The 14,625-nt window shown below is 41.9% G+C and overlaps 1 protein-coding gene across 7 annotated transcripts in view; it reads left to right on the forward strand.

Moving 5' to 3' along the window:
* Positions 1-507: 507 nt before the first annotated feature.
* The window catches only part of ATE1 (arginyltransferase 1), a 161,631-nt gene continuing 147,513 nt past the window's right edge, over positions 508-14,625 (forward strand). For 3 of the 7 annotated variants that reach the window (XM_080822854.1, XM_080822851.1, XM_080822850.1), the window contains exons 1-5: positions 508-1,040; positions 4,124-4,187; positions 5,316-5,378; positions 10,299-10,402; positions 12,163-12,414. In XM_080822854.1, the coding sequence (XP_080678980.1) occupies positions 956-1,040; positions 4,124-4,187; positions 5,316-5,378; positions 10,299-10,402; positions 12,163-12,414 (568 nt within the window). In that variant the 5' untranslated portion in view covers positions 508-955. Of the gene's footprint in view, positions 1,041-1,384; positions 1,577-4,123; positions 4,188-5,315; positions 5,379-10,298; positions 10,403-12,162; positions 12,415-14,625 lie in introns of those variants that run through there. The other 4 variants (XM_080822853.1, XM_080822848.1, XM_080822852.1 and 1 more) reach the window with 3 other exon arrangements.

Consider the following 14,625-nt stretch of genomic DNA (forward strand, 5'->3'; position numbering starts at 1 on the left):
ATTAAGGAATATTACCTTGTTGGCAGTACTCATTTTTATACTTTGCTCCAGACTATTACTTCCTTAAAAAAAAAAAAAAACAACCCTCTTTAAGGGGTGCCTGGGTGGCTCAGTGGGTTAAAGCCTCTGCCTTCAGCTCAGGTCATGATCCCAGGGTCCTGGGATGGAGCCCCACATCAGGATCTCTGCTCAGCAGGGAGCCTACTTCCTCCTCTCTCTGCCTGCCTCTGCCTACTTGTGATCTCTGTCTGTCAAATAAATATCTTTTTAAAATAGGGAAGTCCACAGGCTGAATTCAACCTACATAAATGTTTTGTTTTGCTTGCAGTTAAAATTTAAAAAAAAAATAACATTTACAAATACTGGAACATTAAAAAATCGAGATCTCTTTCAAAGCTGTAAGATGTGGCAGCAATAGGCTTATAGCGTCAGAAGGCGGCTACTGGCTCCAAAAGTTGTTTGCTTTAAAAGCATCAAGTGTTCAATTCAACTACGCCGGCCACTCACAGAACACCTGCACATGGCACGTAAGGGTGGACGTGCTGGTTTGGAAGATACCCGAGCTGGCTACCCACATGGTTGTCAGGGACCGCCCGAGATAGTAACTTTTATACTGAGCCCTGCGGGAAAGACTGACTCACAACCTCCGTGCCTCAGTTTCCTCATCTGTAAAACGGCGCTGACAATGAGCGATGCTTGGCGACGGCTTGACGAGGAATTATGCAAAGGGTTGGCCCTAACTCGGGGCCCGGGGGCACGAATACCACACTCGCTAAGGTCTCCGCAGGCCCCGGCACCAGCAAAGACCGGAGCCCAGAGGAGGCGGTAGGAGCAGGGACGCACCCGCCAGGCTTCAGTCCTCCTCCCCTCCCCGCCGCGGGCCGCCGCGCTCCGCCGAGGTCGGCCCCAGGGCGCGGAGAGGCGTGGCCGGCCCTGGCGGACCCTGGAGGCGGCCATGGCCTCGGTGGTGGAATACAAAGGGCTCAAGGCCAGCTACCACTGCGGCTACTGCGGCTCCGAGGAGGGCAAGGTGTCCTGCGGTGAGTGTCCCAACGGGCAGGGCTGGCGCGGCCGCCGACATCCGACTCTAGCACCGCCCGCCGCGCCCCGCGCCAGCCCCTCGCCCGGGAGCGCACAGGGCCGGCTCCCCCAACTCTCACTCCCCTCTCCCAGACGTTTCTTCTCAGACTATTTCCCTTCACGGCCTCTCTCCTCCTCACCCTCACCGAAGATGGCGGTCCCGGTTAGAGAAGGAACGGAAATAGAGGAAGGCTGCCCTCGGTCAAGATGGCGCGGGCGGCGTCAACGTGCGGGACTCCTGGCGAACTCGGCCTGCGGGCGCCCGAGCAGCTTCGCGCGCGCCTCGGGGACTCCCGGGCGGCGCGGAGCATTGTGGGGTGGCGGTGGCGGTGGCGGCGGCGGCGGCAGCGGGGCTGGGCTGGGTCGCGTCGCGTTTGGAGGGCCGGGGCCATGGCTTCCTGGGCCGCTCTTTCGCCCAGCATCGTGGAGTATTTCGAGGGCGAGGACTCCTACCGCTGCGGCTATTGCAAGAATGAGTCGGGCAGTCGCTCCAATGGTGAGGGGGCCGGCGGGCGGCGGAGGGCGTCGGGGCCTCGGGGGCTCCGCGGCCGGCGGGCGTCCTCGGGGGTCGCGGCGCCCTGACCCGGGCTGACCGGCTCGAGGGACGCGCGGATCCTCCGGCCGGATCCTGTCCCAGGCGGGTGTACGGAAAGCGGCTCGCAGGTTTGGGCCGTGGCTGCCAATTAAAAATGAACTTCAGCTCTGATTCATCAGGGAAGCCCCTAGGAGCGTATCCTTCACGCAGGTGCTGGGACGGGCTAGATAATGATTGTCTCGCCGTGGCCCAAAGTGTGGAAACAGGTGTCCGTCTTCAGTCCTTTGGAGACGGTTAAGTGTGTGACAGCATGCCGTGCCAGGGAGCACGACAGTGCGGTCAGTTCCGCTGGGGCGGACCCCCAAGTGCTGATGCCGAAGTGGGATCTTCCCCGATTTTTATTGCAGAATGCGGCGTGTCGGGTGGGCCGTTTGTGCAGGAAGAGGTGTGTGTGCATACGTGGGCATGGGCATCCGGATAAAATGTCTGGAAGCGTGTGCAAGACGCTGGTGACCCACCAAGGCGCTGCTGGCGAGGGAGCCTGTTTGTACTAAGGTGTCTGAAAATTTTACCAGGTGCTTCTATGCCTTGTCATTCCTCCACCCACCTCCAGAACGACAACAAAGCCAGCTTACACGTTGTTTTGTTGTTCTCCCCCCCCCCCCCCCGCCACCGTCACAGTTCAGGTGTCTTTCGGAAGACTTGTTGTTTGTAAACAAAACATTGTATTTATTTCCTGCCCTGTCACGTATTGGCAGATAAAAAAAAATTTTGTTTTAAGGAATAGCCCAACATTGTGGAAAATGGGATAAACACGAAGATACAAATTTAGGTAGTTTCCTTTAAAATATATATATATGTGTGTGTGTGTGTATGTATGTGTATGTATATATATATATATATATATATATATGCATGCCCTACGGTAGGGGAATGATTTGGACGAGTATGGTGTGTCCACTTACTAATTGAAATTGTTTGTTAGATGCTTGTGGGTAAGAGGGAGCAGAACATAATATAATGCAGTCATTAGGAGTGATGGTTATGAAGATGAGCTAAGCAGAAAAATGTTTAGAGTGTGCGGTTTAAGGGAGAAAAACAGGACGCAAATGACGTGTGTGACATGATCACATTTCTGGGAGGATAAAAACCCAGGAGAAACACACCAGCTGGTGGCAGTGGTTGCCTTAGGGTATTAGAGATTGCTCCCGTTTCAGAATTTTAGTATTGTGACTACAGTATGTGTGTGATAAGCACTTTGTATTAAAGGTGTGTAAAATGAATATTTTTTTAGATCCTTAATTATTTTCCCAGTAATTTTGTAAGAGGAAATTGATTAATATAGATGTCCTTTGTTTAAAGTCCTGTGGAAGAAACCTGCTTTCACCCTTTTCATCTAAAGAGAGAACTGTAAATTTCCATTATGTTTATTTTAATTCTGATTATCTTTACTGTAGGGCACCCCACCTATTAGGTGGGTAGGTTTTATTATTCCTATTTTATAGATGATGAATTTGAAGCTCATAAAGTAATTCAGTGAGCACCTGCCAAGCTTCTTTCTGTTTCTGAATATATTTTGTACTATCAAGCCTACCTCTACATATCTCTGATGCAGTTTGCCGTTTACAAGAGAAAAATTTACTTTTCCTTTAACATCAATTCAAATATATCTTTTAATGTTTTCTCATTGTCTTCATTTTTTTAATGGTTGCATAATTATCCCATCATATGGATAATATCATAGTCCCTGTAATCATTTTTCTGTTCCTGGGCATTTCGATTATTTTCAGTTTTTATACTTAAAAGGAATATTGCTCTATATTTTTGTTCTATTTTCAATATCCAAAGCTATGCTAAAAACATAAAAATGAGGAAAATTTATATGCTTAAGAAAACATTTCCTCTTCACTTCTTCTGTAGAGACCATCTTATTAAATTATTGGGGATGTTATTATGGTTTATAAGTGTGATATAATCTGATTGCAGTAAGGACCTTAAATATATGAAGTCATAGAGACTATTGGCTAATCCTGTATTAAATATAATCACTTTGATATGTTTGATTTTTAAAATTAAGATAAATAGGGTGCCTGGGTGGCTCAGTGGGTTAAAGCCTCTGCCTTCATCTCAGGTCAGGATCCCAGGGTTCTGGGATTGAGTCCCACATTAGGCTCCCTGCTCAGGGAGGGGTCGGGGGGAAGCCTGCCTCTCCCTCTCCCAACTCCCCCTGCTTGTGTTTCCTCTCTCGCTTTCTCTCTCTGTGTCAAATAAATAAATAAAAATCTTTAAAAATAAATAAATGAATAAAATTAAGATAAATATCTTTTCCATTTGTGTTGTATGTCAAACAAGTATGAAGTATGTGCAGACTTTCATTTCTCCAGTGTGAGCTAGATTTTTTTTTTTGCTTCAGTATTCACATTTTGAAATAAATATTTTGAATTTAAAAAATTTTTAAAAAGTTGAACTTGCTGTAATTAACACGGCACATGACACTTATTTTTTCAGGCATGTGGGCGCATTCAATGACCGTACAGGATTATCAGGATCTTATAGATCGAGGATGGAGAAGGTAAAGCTCTTTAATACAAAGATACTTCTCTTGTTACTCAGGCTTTTCTTATAATTGCAAAATATTGTTTGCCTTTAAAATGTTTTTCTGTTTTTGGAAAGAGGTTTAAGAAATTTTTTTTATTTTATTTCTTTGTGTAGTGATTCTTTTCTCCTTTTAAAGATGTTTATTAGGAGAACTTCAAATACACGTAAATGTAGAGAGGACAGTATAGCACACCTCATGTCCTCTCCGCAGGCTTCAACAGTTGTTAACATTTTGCCAATCTTGTTTTATCAATTCTCCTTGCTCCTTGCATGGAGTGAATGTTGGTGTGTCATTCTCACCGCCTTCTCCAGGTACATGGGCTCAGTCCTAACCCCCAATTTGATAGTATTTGGAGGTGGGCCAAGTGATTAGGTCAGAGGGTGGAGTCCTCGCAAATGGGATTAGTGCCCTTGTAAAAGAGACCCAGAGAGCTCCCTTGCCCCTTCTGCCATGTGAGCTTACAACAGAAATATGAACCAGGAAGCTTGTCTTTACCAGACATAGAATATGATAGCACCTTGGTCTTGGACTTCCCAACCAAACTATGAGGAATACATTTATGTTGTTTATAAGCACTCAGCCTGTGGCATATTGTTATATCAGCTTGAACAGACTAAGATGTTCCTTCCTCCCCCACAAAATAATTTAAAGCAATTTTGTATATCCTATTAGTATACCTGTAATAAATATATGTTCCTAAGAAAGGTTTCTTTTTTCCTTTTTAACGCATCTACGATACCATTATCATCCTTTACACAGAGGTTCTTTGATGTCATCTGTTACTTAGTTTGAGTAGATTTTCCTCTGATTGCCTTTATGGTGTTGAGGATTGATGGTGGGTTGAGACGTGGAAGGATTGCAGGTGCTGCTGAGAGGGTTAATGGAGGTAAAGAAGTTTGGAGTACATATATCAAGGGTTAGGAAAAGGCTGTACTCTGTCTTCGGTATGTCTATGTTGCAAGATTATTTAGGTTATGAAGAGTAAATCTAAATGTTTTTATGTTATTGGTTAGATTTTTACTCAATTTTGTGCTCCTAGACTAGTCTTTGGTAGAAGTGAGAAATGTGTAAGACATTAACAAAACTATTTTTTAATTTTAGAAGTGGGAAATATGTGTACAAGCCTGTCATGAATCAAACATGTTGTCCTCAGTACACGATAAGGTAAGAAAGAGGATCTATATATAATTTTTTTTTTTGAAGATTTTATTTATTTATTTGACAGAGAGAGATCACAGGTAGGCAGAGAGGCAGGCGGGGGTGGGAGGGAGTGGGCTCCCTGCTGAGCAGAGAGCCCGATGCAGGACTCAATCCTAGGACCCTGGGATCATGACCTGAACTGAAGGCAGAGGCTTTAACCTACTGAGCCAACCAGGTGCCCCGGATCTATATATAATTTGAAGAGTATGTATAATTCTTTAGTGACATCTTGCTTTTTTACATGTTAATTTTCATTCCAGCTAGACTCTTTATAAAGAAAAGCAAATGAGTTGTATCTTTTCTCCATACTGGTGCTACATTTATACTTCGTCAGTAGCTTTTAATAATACTGTTTAATAGTTTGGGTGTAAATAGGATATGAAAAAGTATCCTACTTAGCAATCTTGTCAATGATTTCAGACATATTGTGAGAATATTAGAAAATACTCAAATTACTTTTAGATACCAACTGTCTTATAGAATTTAGCTTGTGGCTTTCCACATTCTGGTGTATGACTGGACACAGTCACACTACAACAGTACTATAGGATCTGTCGGTAGAGGAGGGGGAGGGCTGACATTGAATCTGCCGCATACATTTAGAGTCCAGGTTTCTTCATTGTAAAACTTAAACTAAAATATCTATTTTCCTCCAAAGTGATGGCTTAACCAGCAAACCCCAGTCTGACATGGAAGGATTTTCCATTCTTCTCAAGTTACAAAGATCCTCCTCTTCTCCCTTGTGCTCCTTGCCTTCCTCTTCTTCTGGTACAAACTAGGGAAAGTATGTTGCATCGTTAAGCATTGTCTACAGTTTCATTGCAAACACGGTTGTATCCATCATGTTGTGACTGGTCCTCATACCTCTTTCCCTTATTGCTCTTAATTTGCTTTGGGATTAAAGACTTTTGACCATCTGATGAAAAGTTACAGACCCTCTCTTCAGCAAAACAAAACAAAAGGGAGGGGGTGTATAGATAAAAATATGTAATAACATCTTGCATACTAATTTTAGGATGATCTTGGTCTCCCATTGGGCTCACAAAGTTCCACTAATTCCTGGTTAAGAATCCTTTCTTTTATCTAACTGGTCATAGGACTGGAGCAATAAAGAGAAAAGATGGGTGTCTGGTTTACTGACATCATCTCACTTACTATCCCAGGACAGCTGTGGTGTCCTCTTGCAGGGTTTTTTTTTTTTTCTTTTAGATTTTATTTATTTATTTGACAGAGAGAGAGAGAGAGAGAGATCACAGGTAGGCAGAGAGAGAGAGGGGGAAGCAGGCTCCCTGCCAAGCAGAGAGCCCAATGTGGGGCTCGATCCCAGGACCCTGAGATCATGACCTGAGCCGAAGGCAGAGGCTTAACCCACTGAGCCACCCAGGTGCCCCAAATGTCCTCTTGCAGTTTTAATGGTTATGAAGCAGTGACATCGTCAAAGACAGAAGTCCTTTTCCTTCAAATAACAATTTGTTATTGGATTATGGCCAGGATTCTGTTTGAATAAATCTGGAGTTGATTTGCTAGAACCCTGAGAATCTCTAATCAGAAGAGGTTAAAAAAAAAGTCCATTTCAGTGGGTTAAAGAAAAAGACCAAGCTTCTGTAATTTATTGGGTGTCTCTCAATGCAAAGCACTGCTCCAGGTATTTTGTTTTTATGAAAAGGAATTCAATTAACATTGCATAACAAAAATAATTATAGGGGCGCCTGGGTGGCTCAATGAGTTAAAGCCTCTGCCTTCGGCTCAGGTCATGATCTCAGGGTCCTGGGATTGAGCCCTGCATGGGGCTCTCTGCTCAGCAGGGAGCCTGCTTCCCTTCCTCTCTCTCTGCCTGCCTCTCTCCTTACTTGTGATCTCTGTCTATCAAATAAATAAATTTTAAAAAAATTATAAAATGTGATTTTTTTTTCCATGAAATCACAAACATTTCCTGAATTGCTATCCTTTACACAACTTCATTGTATGTATTGATATTATGGAGTCATTTACTGTTCTGTTTTTTCTTTCTTTCTTTCTTTTTTTTTTTTTACTTTGTTTACGACAGTAGTTCTAATGAGACCTAAAGCAAAGGCAAGGCAATTCTAACTTACAACGTAGCTTCTTGTTAGATGTCAGGGGCTGTATGTGAGTGTGAGGGTGAGCTTCCTTGGCTATGAATTTTTTTTTTTTTTTTTAGTTTTTATTTTTACATAGAATTAAATATGCTAGTAATTTAAAAATCAAACAGTTCCATAAACTTATTTTGCAAAATTGCAGTCCCCGAACCTCCCTATTTCCTGTTTCCCAGTGTACTCTCAAATTTTTAACTGATTTTTTTTCTTCTTTCTACCTTTAAATGATGTGCTTATATAATTACAGAAACCTTATCTCATTACCTTTGGGTTTTTCTCATATCTCTGGGTCTCTATTTTTAAAAGGTAAGGATTCAACTCTATTTTTTCTCATTATCTCTGGATTTCTCTCTTTGGAAGATAAGGATTTAATTTTATTTCATCCCTGTTGCCCCTGTCATAGTCAAGCTCCTTTTTGTCCTCATTGCTAACTTCCCAGCTCAGAAGATCGTAATATTGAATGGTGTAGTTGCTGTATTATGGCCTGTAAATATGCTGTATGGTCGAACCATGCAGTGTACTATGATTACATTTTCTTTCCTTCACAAGTTTTTGCTTTCCATGGTCTTCTTTTGTTTGCATAGTCTTCTATGTACCTACGCATCACCAGTCGATTTTAAAAATCTTCCCACAGTTGTGGTATGTTTAGATGCTTCAGGTCCTCTATCACTTGTCCTCTATCACTTGTGTCCTCTTGATGATATCTCTGTGCTGTCTTCTGACCTGCTATGATCTGGACAGGTTGTCTTTCCAACTGATGAATCACTGTCACCCTGGGATCTCGTTTTACTGCCATCTTGGGGATTCTCTTTGGATCTCATGTTTTCTGTCTCCTCTGACCTCTTGGATTATTTCCTTGTTTTAGTGCAGCTCATCTTCCAATAGCTTTCTCGGGATAAAGCACATGAGAAGTACCTTTTTTAGACTTTGTATGTTTGAAAAAAATTTTTTTTAAGAGAGAAAGAGTTAGTGTGTGAGTGGGGGTGGAGGCAGGGGGAGAGGGAGAGAGGGAATCCTAAGTAGGCTCCATGCTCAGCACAGAGAGCCTGACTTGGGGCCCCATCTCATGACCCTGAGATCATGACCTGAACCCAAACCAAGAGTCAGACGCTCAACCAACTGAGCCACCCAGGTGCCCCTGTTTGAAATGTTTTAATTCACCACTCAGACTTCTAGTTTGGCCAGACCATAGAAGTGTAGACTGGAAATAATTTTGCTTTAGAATTTTGAAGGCTTTGCTTCTGATTCTTGTTCCTTTGTCCAAAATGTTCTTTCTTTTTGGAAGGTTTTTTTGTCCCCAGTGTTCTGATATTCCACATCTAATGATGTGTCTGTTTGCATCCATTGCATACAGACTTAAAGGGCCGTTCTTGCTTGGGGCCTCCTATCATATCCTTCACTTCACAGAATTTTCTTTTACTATTTTGTTCAACTTCTTCCAACCCTGCCGTTTTTTCTTCTCTTCTTTTATAAGGTCTTCATTCAGATATTCAACTTTTATTTACTTACTTGTCAGAGAGAGATTACTATGATTACATAGAGAGAGTACAAGTACAGGGAGAAGCAGGCAGAGGGAGAAGCAGGCTCCTTGCTAAGTGAGGAGCCCAATGCGGGACTCGATCCCAGGATCCTGGTATCCTGACCAGAGCGGAAGGCAGATGCTTAACCGACTGAGCCACCCAGGTGCCCGAGATATTGAACTTTTAGAGTGAGCCCCTAATTTTTTTTTTCTCTTCAATTTTCCATCCCCTTTGTTGTATCTTTTGGAAAATTTCCTCGCTGTTTAATTGTTTATTTCCTCTATTATATTTCTACTTCTGAGAGATTTTTGGTTTTGGATTCTCTCTCGCTCGCTCTCTCTCTTTTTTTTTTTTTTTTTTAATAACCTCCCATTGTTGTGTGTCTGTAATAGCTAAAGAGAAATAAGAGCTTGTTCTTCTTAGGATGTTTGTATTTTTAGGCTCTCTTCTCCCTGGGTATCCTCCAAGTTACCTTCTCCAGTGTTGTTGTTACTTGTCTTTGGAGAGGTTCTTCTTGAGTGTCTGACGATTCTGACTTTCCAGGGGTGGGGATCCTTGGATCTCGAGGGATCTCAAGGTCTGGTCACATTCTGGAGAGAAAGTGCCCGTGTTTGTGGCTGGGTTGGGGAATGGTTTGGAGGTCTCAGCATTCAGTAGGTACACTTTCATTTAAGCTTCTTGTTTCTAGTACATTTCCATTGCTTTCCACTGTGCCTGCATCCTCATGTGGGAGGCCCTATTTTTTACTCAATGTGCCACTTTCTCCTGGGTTGTGTGGGGAGTCATCTGTGTGGAGTAGTGGAGGGCATCAGACATCTAACTGCTTCCAAAATAGACTTTTAAGAGATCTATTTTCAGACCCCCTTCACGCTTATCTCCTGAGGTATCAGGTGTCAACCAATCCCTAAAATTTGTAGGGGTAAGGTAGAGAAAATTAGTTATCATTCTGGCTTTTCCCACTGTTGGCTTAGGATTCAACCTTCTTTGGCTGCTAAGTCAGTTACCACTTGTGCATGCTCTGTGCAGCTTCCAGCATTTCTCCTCTTCCCTTTCTTTCAGTAATTTATGTCTTTTTCTTTTTTTCTAATTCCTTAAGGTAGTTTTAGTGAGATTTGGGGTGGAACTAGAGGCTATGTCAAGCCCTGCCTTTACCCAGAAATCCCAGGCATGAGTTTTGCCTTACTGTCCAGAACTCATTTTATTTCTTCTAGTTTGAGTTCACTTTTTAAATATTTATTTTGCTTTCCTAGGTGCCGACCTTTACAGTTTCAGCCATCAAAATCTCACAAGAAGGTTTTGAAAAAAATGTTGAAATTTCTGGCTAAAGGGGAAATTTCCAAAGGAAATTGTGAGGGTAAGATGAGTTGGGGCTTTAAAACCTCTTTACCTGCAGTTGATGTAGATTTCCAAGGTGGTCTCTTTCGGTTATTTCTTAAGTAGGGGAATGGGTCCTTACTGCGGTCAGGTAGTGCCGTTCCTCTGATGGGGGGCATTGCTGCTAGTGTTGCTGTCACTGTTACCACTGGCCCGAAAGTCAAGGACATGGGGAATGTCTGTCAGGGAAAGTTTAGCCTGGGAAGAAGGTGGAGGACAGTTTTGATGATACTGTGATGTCTTGGAGTTTATTGGAACTTTAGTTTTCACAGTACTGCGACAACTCTTACCTTACTTGATCCTGATAGCACCTTGTGAAGTAAGTGGAAGGTGGTGTTACGTCTGAGAAACAGGTGCTTGGGTGCACCTGACACAAGATTGCACGGTCGCTTTGAATGATGCATAAAGCTCAGGTTTTCTGTGTTGGAGGAAGCCCTTACTTCAGTAAATCATAGAATATGAAATTTTCTTATTTGTGTGATAAATTTTGAATTGTGAGTTAATTTCCTTCAAGATAATTAGAAACATTTAGTGAACTTTCGTTACAGATACTTTGCTTTTTCAGTTTTTTCAGTGTCTTGTCTTTTCCTTTTTAAAGTTTTCATGCAGGCAGTGTCTAACACATGAGCATAATAATTGGGAATGCCGCCTATCCTTAGAGCTCTTTCTCACTTCTGCCATAGAAAATACTTAATCCTGGGAGCTTCCCATCCCAGTTTTAACTTGTTAATATGGCCCAAGTGTGTTTTCAGTGCCCACAGTGTGCCGGTCTCTGTTTTAAGCACTGGTGTTACAGTGGCCAGCAGGACAGGTAAGTTCTTTGTCCTCCTATACTGTCCTTAACAGACCAAGATTCAGGACAGTCTGGAGCAGACTTGGCAGAACTGTGAACAGTAAAGAGGCGGGAAGACTCGGGTCTAGAGGTTCAGGGGCAAACGGGCATTGGAAACATCAGAATTTTGGTGCAGCTCTGGTTAGTACTGTCTGTACATAATCATGAAGACTAAATAAATTTTGTTAGTCAAACATTTTTTTCAGTGGCTGGGAATCACGTTCTGAGTTTCAAAATTAATATTCAGATAAACTTCGAGGTGCCTTCCATTTATAAATTGATGGTTGCTTGTCTTTACACATAGCTTTTATATTTGGTTCTTTATTTGACTTGTTACAGGCTTCTAAATTATTTATGTCTGCAGCTTAATTCATGAGTGATATAGAATGGAAGGATAAACAGCCGTAACAGAAAGACACCAAAATACAGTGACTAAAAAATAATCGAACTCTGTTTCTTTCCTCATATAACCACCCAGCTTGGGTGTTCCATGTTAGCCTGTGACTCTGTCTCCTCCCTCCCCCCATCCGTTGTGGGACTCCCTTCAATGTGTGATTTCCAAGGTCACTCTGGTTTTCACCAATCCAGCCAGTGGGTAGGATAAAGAGTGAAATTTCAGGGTTATAAAATTCCTTTAAAAACAAGCGAGGCCAAATTGGACATATCAATGTGGTTATGTTCCATTGGTGGAAGCTTGGTCACAACTTGCAGAGGGACTGGGGTGCATACCCTTGCTTGGGTGCCACAGTCTTAACTACAGCTCTGTTACTTTGGAAGCCAAGAGAATGGGTTTTATGCACACACAGTAGTTTCTTCCACATGGGAAAGAAGGGTATTGTTTTTTTTTCTGTGTGTATCTTAACTGTGTCAGATTGCCTAGCTGATGGACTTTGACTTCTGATTTGTAGATGAGCCCATGGAACCCACCATGGAGGAGGGCGTTGCAGGTGACTTTGCATTAATAAATAAATTGGATATACAGTGTGACCTTAAAACACTCAGTGATGACCCCAAAGAGACCTTTGAGAGTGGAGAGAAGAAAGGAAAAAGCCCAAAGAAAGAAGAGCCTAAGGAATTAATTCAGTCACAACATATAGAGGAGAAGTTGGGCTCTGGTGAGCCATCCCATCCAGTTAAAGTGCACATGGCTCCCAAGCCAGGTAAGGCAAGTTTGCTCTGTGGCCATTTTAAAATCCTAGTAAGTGATTTTCTTTGTGCTTGAGACTTTGTAGCCTTTGGGCTCTCCATCAGCTAAACACACGAATTATGTGAAATCTGCAAAATAGATCCGTATATTGTACAATTTAGTTTTACCTGGATTTAGAGGGACAGATCATATCTTTAAAAAATGCTATGTTTAAAAAGCCTGCAATAATAGTTTTATTATCCCCAAATACAGATATTTTAAAAGAGTTCATTTCTTCTTACTACCTTAGGATCCTAGAGGTTTGAGAATCAAATTTTATCTGTGAAAAGATATGCTGCTATTTATGCTGCTTATTTTTGGTATGAAGTGAGACAGAGTAAATTTTAGGTATTATGTTCAAAAGTGCAGACATTAAAGTTCTTTAGTTTATCATTAGATTTCTTTATGAATCATGATGAATTTTAGTTTAAAAATTTCCAAATTTTTATATTTAACTTCACCTTTAATAAGGTCAAAAATTTTTTTTTCTATATTTTCACTTGTAAAAGAATTAAGTTTTAAAAATGTATCCAAGATTGGGGCACCTGACTGGCTCAGTTGTGTCTGACTCTTGGTTTCGGTTCAGGTCATGATCTCTTAGTCCTGGGATCAAGTCCCATGTCTGGCTCTGGGTTCAGTGTAGAGTCTGTTGGAGAGTCTTTCTATCCCTCCGTCCCTTTCTCTCTCTCTCTCTCAAATAAATCTTTATAAAAATAATGTATCCAGCATTAAATGGGTTTGTTATATATATGTGTGCATGCGTGTGTTTGTATGATTTTTATTTATTTTTAAATGATTTTATTTTTTTGGCAGAGAGATCACAAGTAGGCAGAGAGGCAGGCAGAGAGAGAAGGGGAAGCAGGCTCCCCACTGAGCAGAGAGCCCGATGCAGGACTCGATCTCAGGACCCTGAGATCATGACCTGAGCTTAAGGCAGAGGCTTAACCCACTGAGCGACCCAGGTGCCCCTGATTTTTAAAAAAAATTATTTCACAAAATGTCAGTCTGGATGGTTATGCTTCAGTTCCTGAATTTTTTCTTATATTTATTTATATAAAATGACCCAAAGGAGACATTTTTATTACTATTTTAGTTTTCCTTATCTAAATCATGTTACTATACAGAAAAGTGTGTGTTTGTGCTTTTCATATATAGTTTTTCTTAACGTAGGACTTCATGACGTTTAAAGGGATGCCAACTGAGATTTCATCTTAATTAGTAAGAATAGTCCAATAAAATGTTCTAAACGATTTAGATAATTTCTTTCAACTTTTATTCTCTTGGGTGATAGGGTCAGTTCTTTTATTATTTTAATTGTTTATTATAAAGACTACTTACAGTTTCTAAAATTTTAAAAACCTTCATTTTGGAAACGTAGACTGAATATTATAATGAACTTCCACGTACCCTGTTCTCGTGTGACACTGTTACTGACTCAGGATGGGCACTCTTGTGTCATCTGTACTCCCATCCAGTCAGTTGCCCTCTCCAGTACTGTACTGAAGCAAATTCCGGACATTATGTCATCCCATATGTCAGAATGCACCCCTAAAAGATAACTTTTGGGGCACCCATGTAGCTCAGTCGGTTAAGTGTCCGCCTCACGATTTCAGGTCAGGTAACAATCTCATGGGTTGTGAGATCAAGCCCTGACTCCAGCTCCACGTGCCGTGGGGAGTCTGCTTGGGATTCTCTTCCTCTGCCCTTCTCCCCACTCCCATCTGCGAGCTTTCTCTCTCTCTCTCTCTAAAATAAATACATCTTTAGGGGCACCTGGGTGGCTCAGTAGGTTAAAGCCTCTGCCTTTGGCCCAGGTCATGGCCCAGGTCATGATCCCAGGGTCCTGGGATCGAGCCCCACATTGGGCTCTGCTGGCCAGGGAGCCTCCTTCCCCATCTCTCTCTCTGCCTACCTGTGATCTCTGTCTGTCAAATAAATAAATAAAAATCTTAAAAAAAAAATCTTAAAATAAATACATCTTTAAAAAAAATAAAAGAATTTTCAAATACACAAGTACCACCATTACACCTAAGTAAGATTTCTTACTATTACTGAATAGTCCATGTTCGAGTTCTTAATTTTTATGTATTTGTTTGTGTCAGGATCCAAACACAGCCACATATTGCAGTTGACTGACACATTTAGAAAACCCCGGTAGATCTGTAGGTTCCTTCCATCACTCCCA

Source organism: Martes martes (assembly GCF_963455335.1).
Source record: "Martes martes genome assembly, chromosome: 14".
In the NCBI taxonomy this organism is placed as follows: Eukaryota; Metazoa; Chordata; class Mammalia; order Carnivora; family Mustelidae; genus Martes; species Martes martes.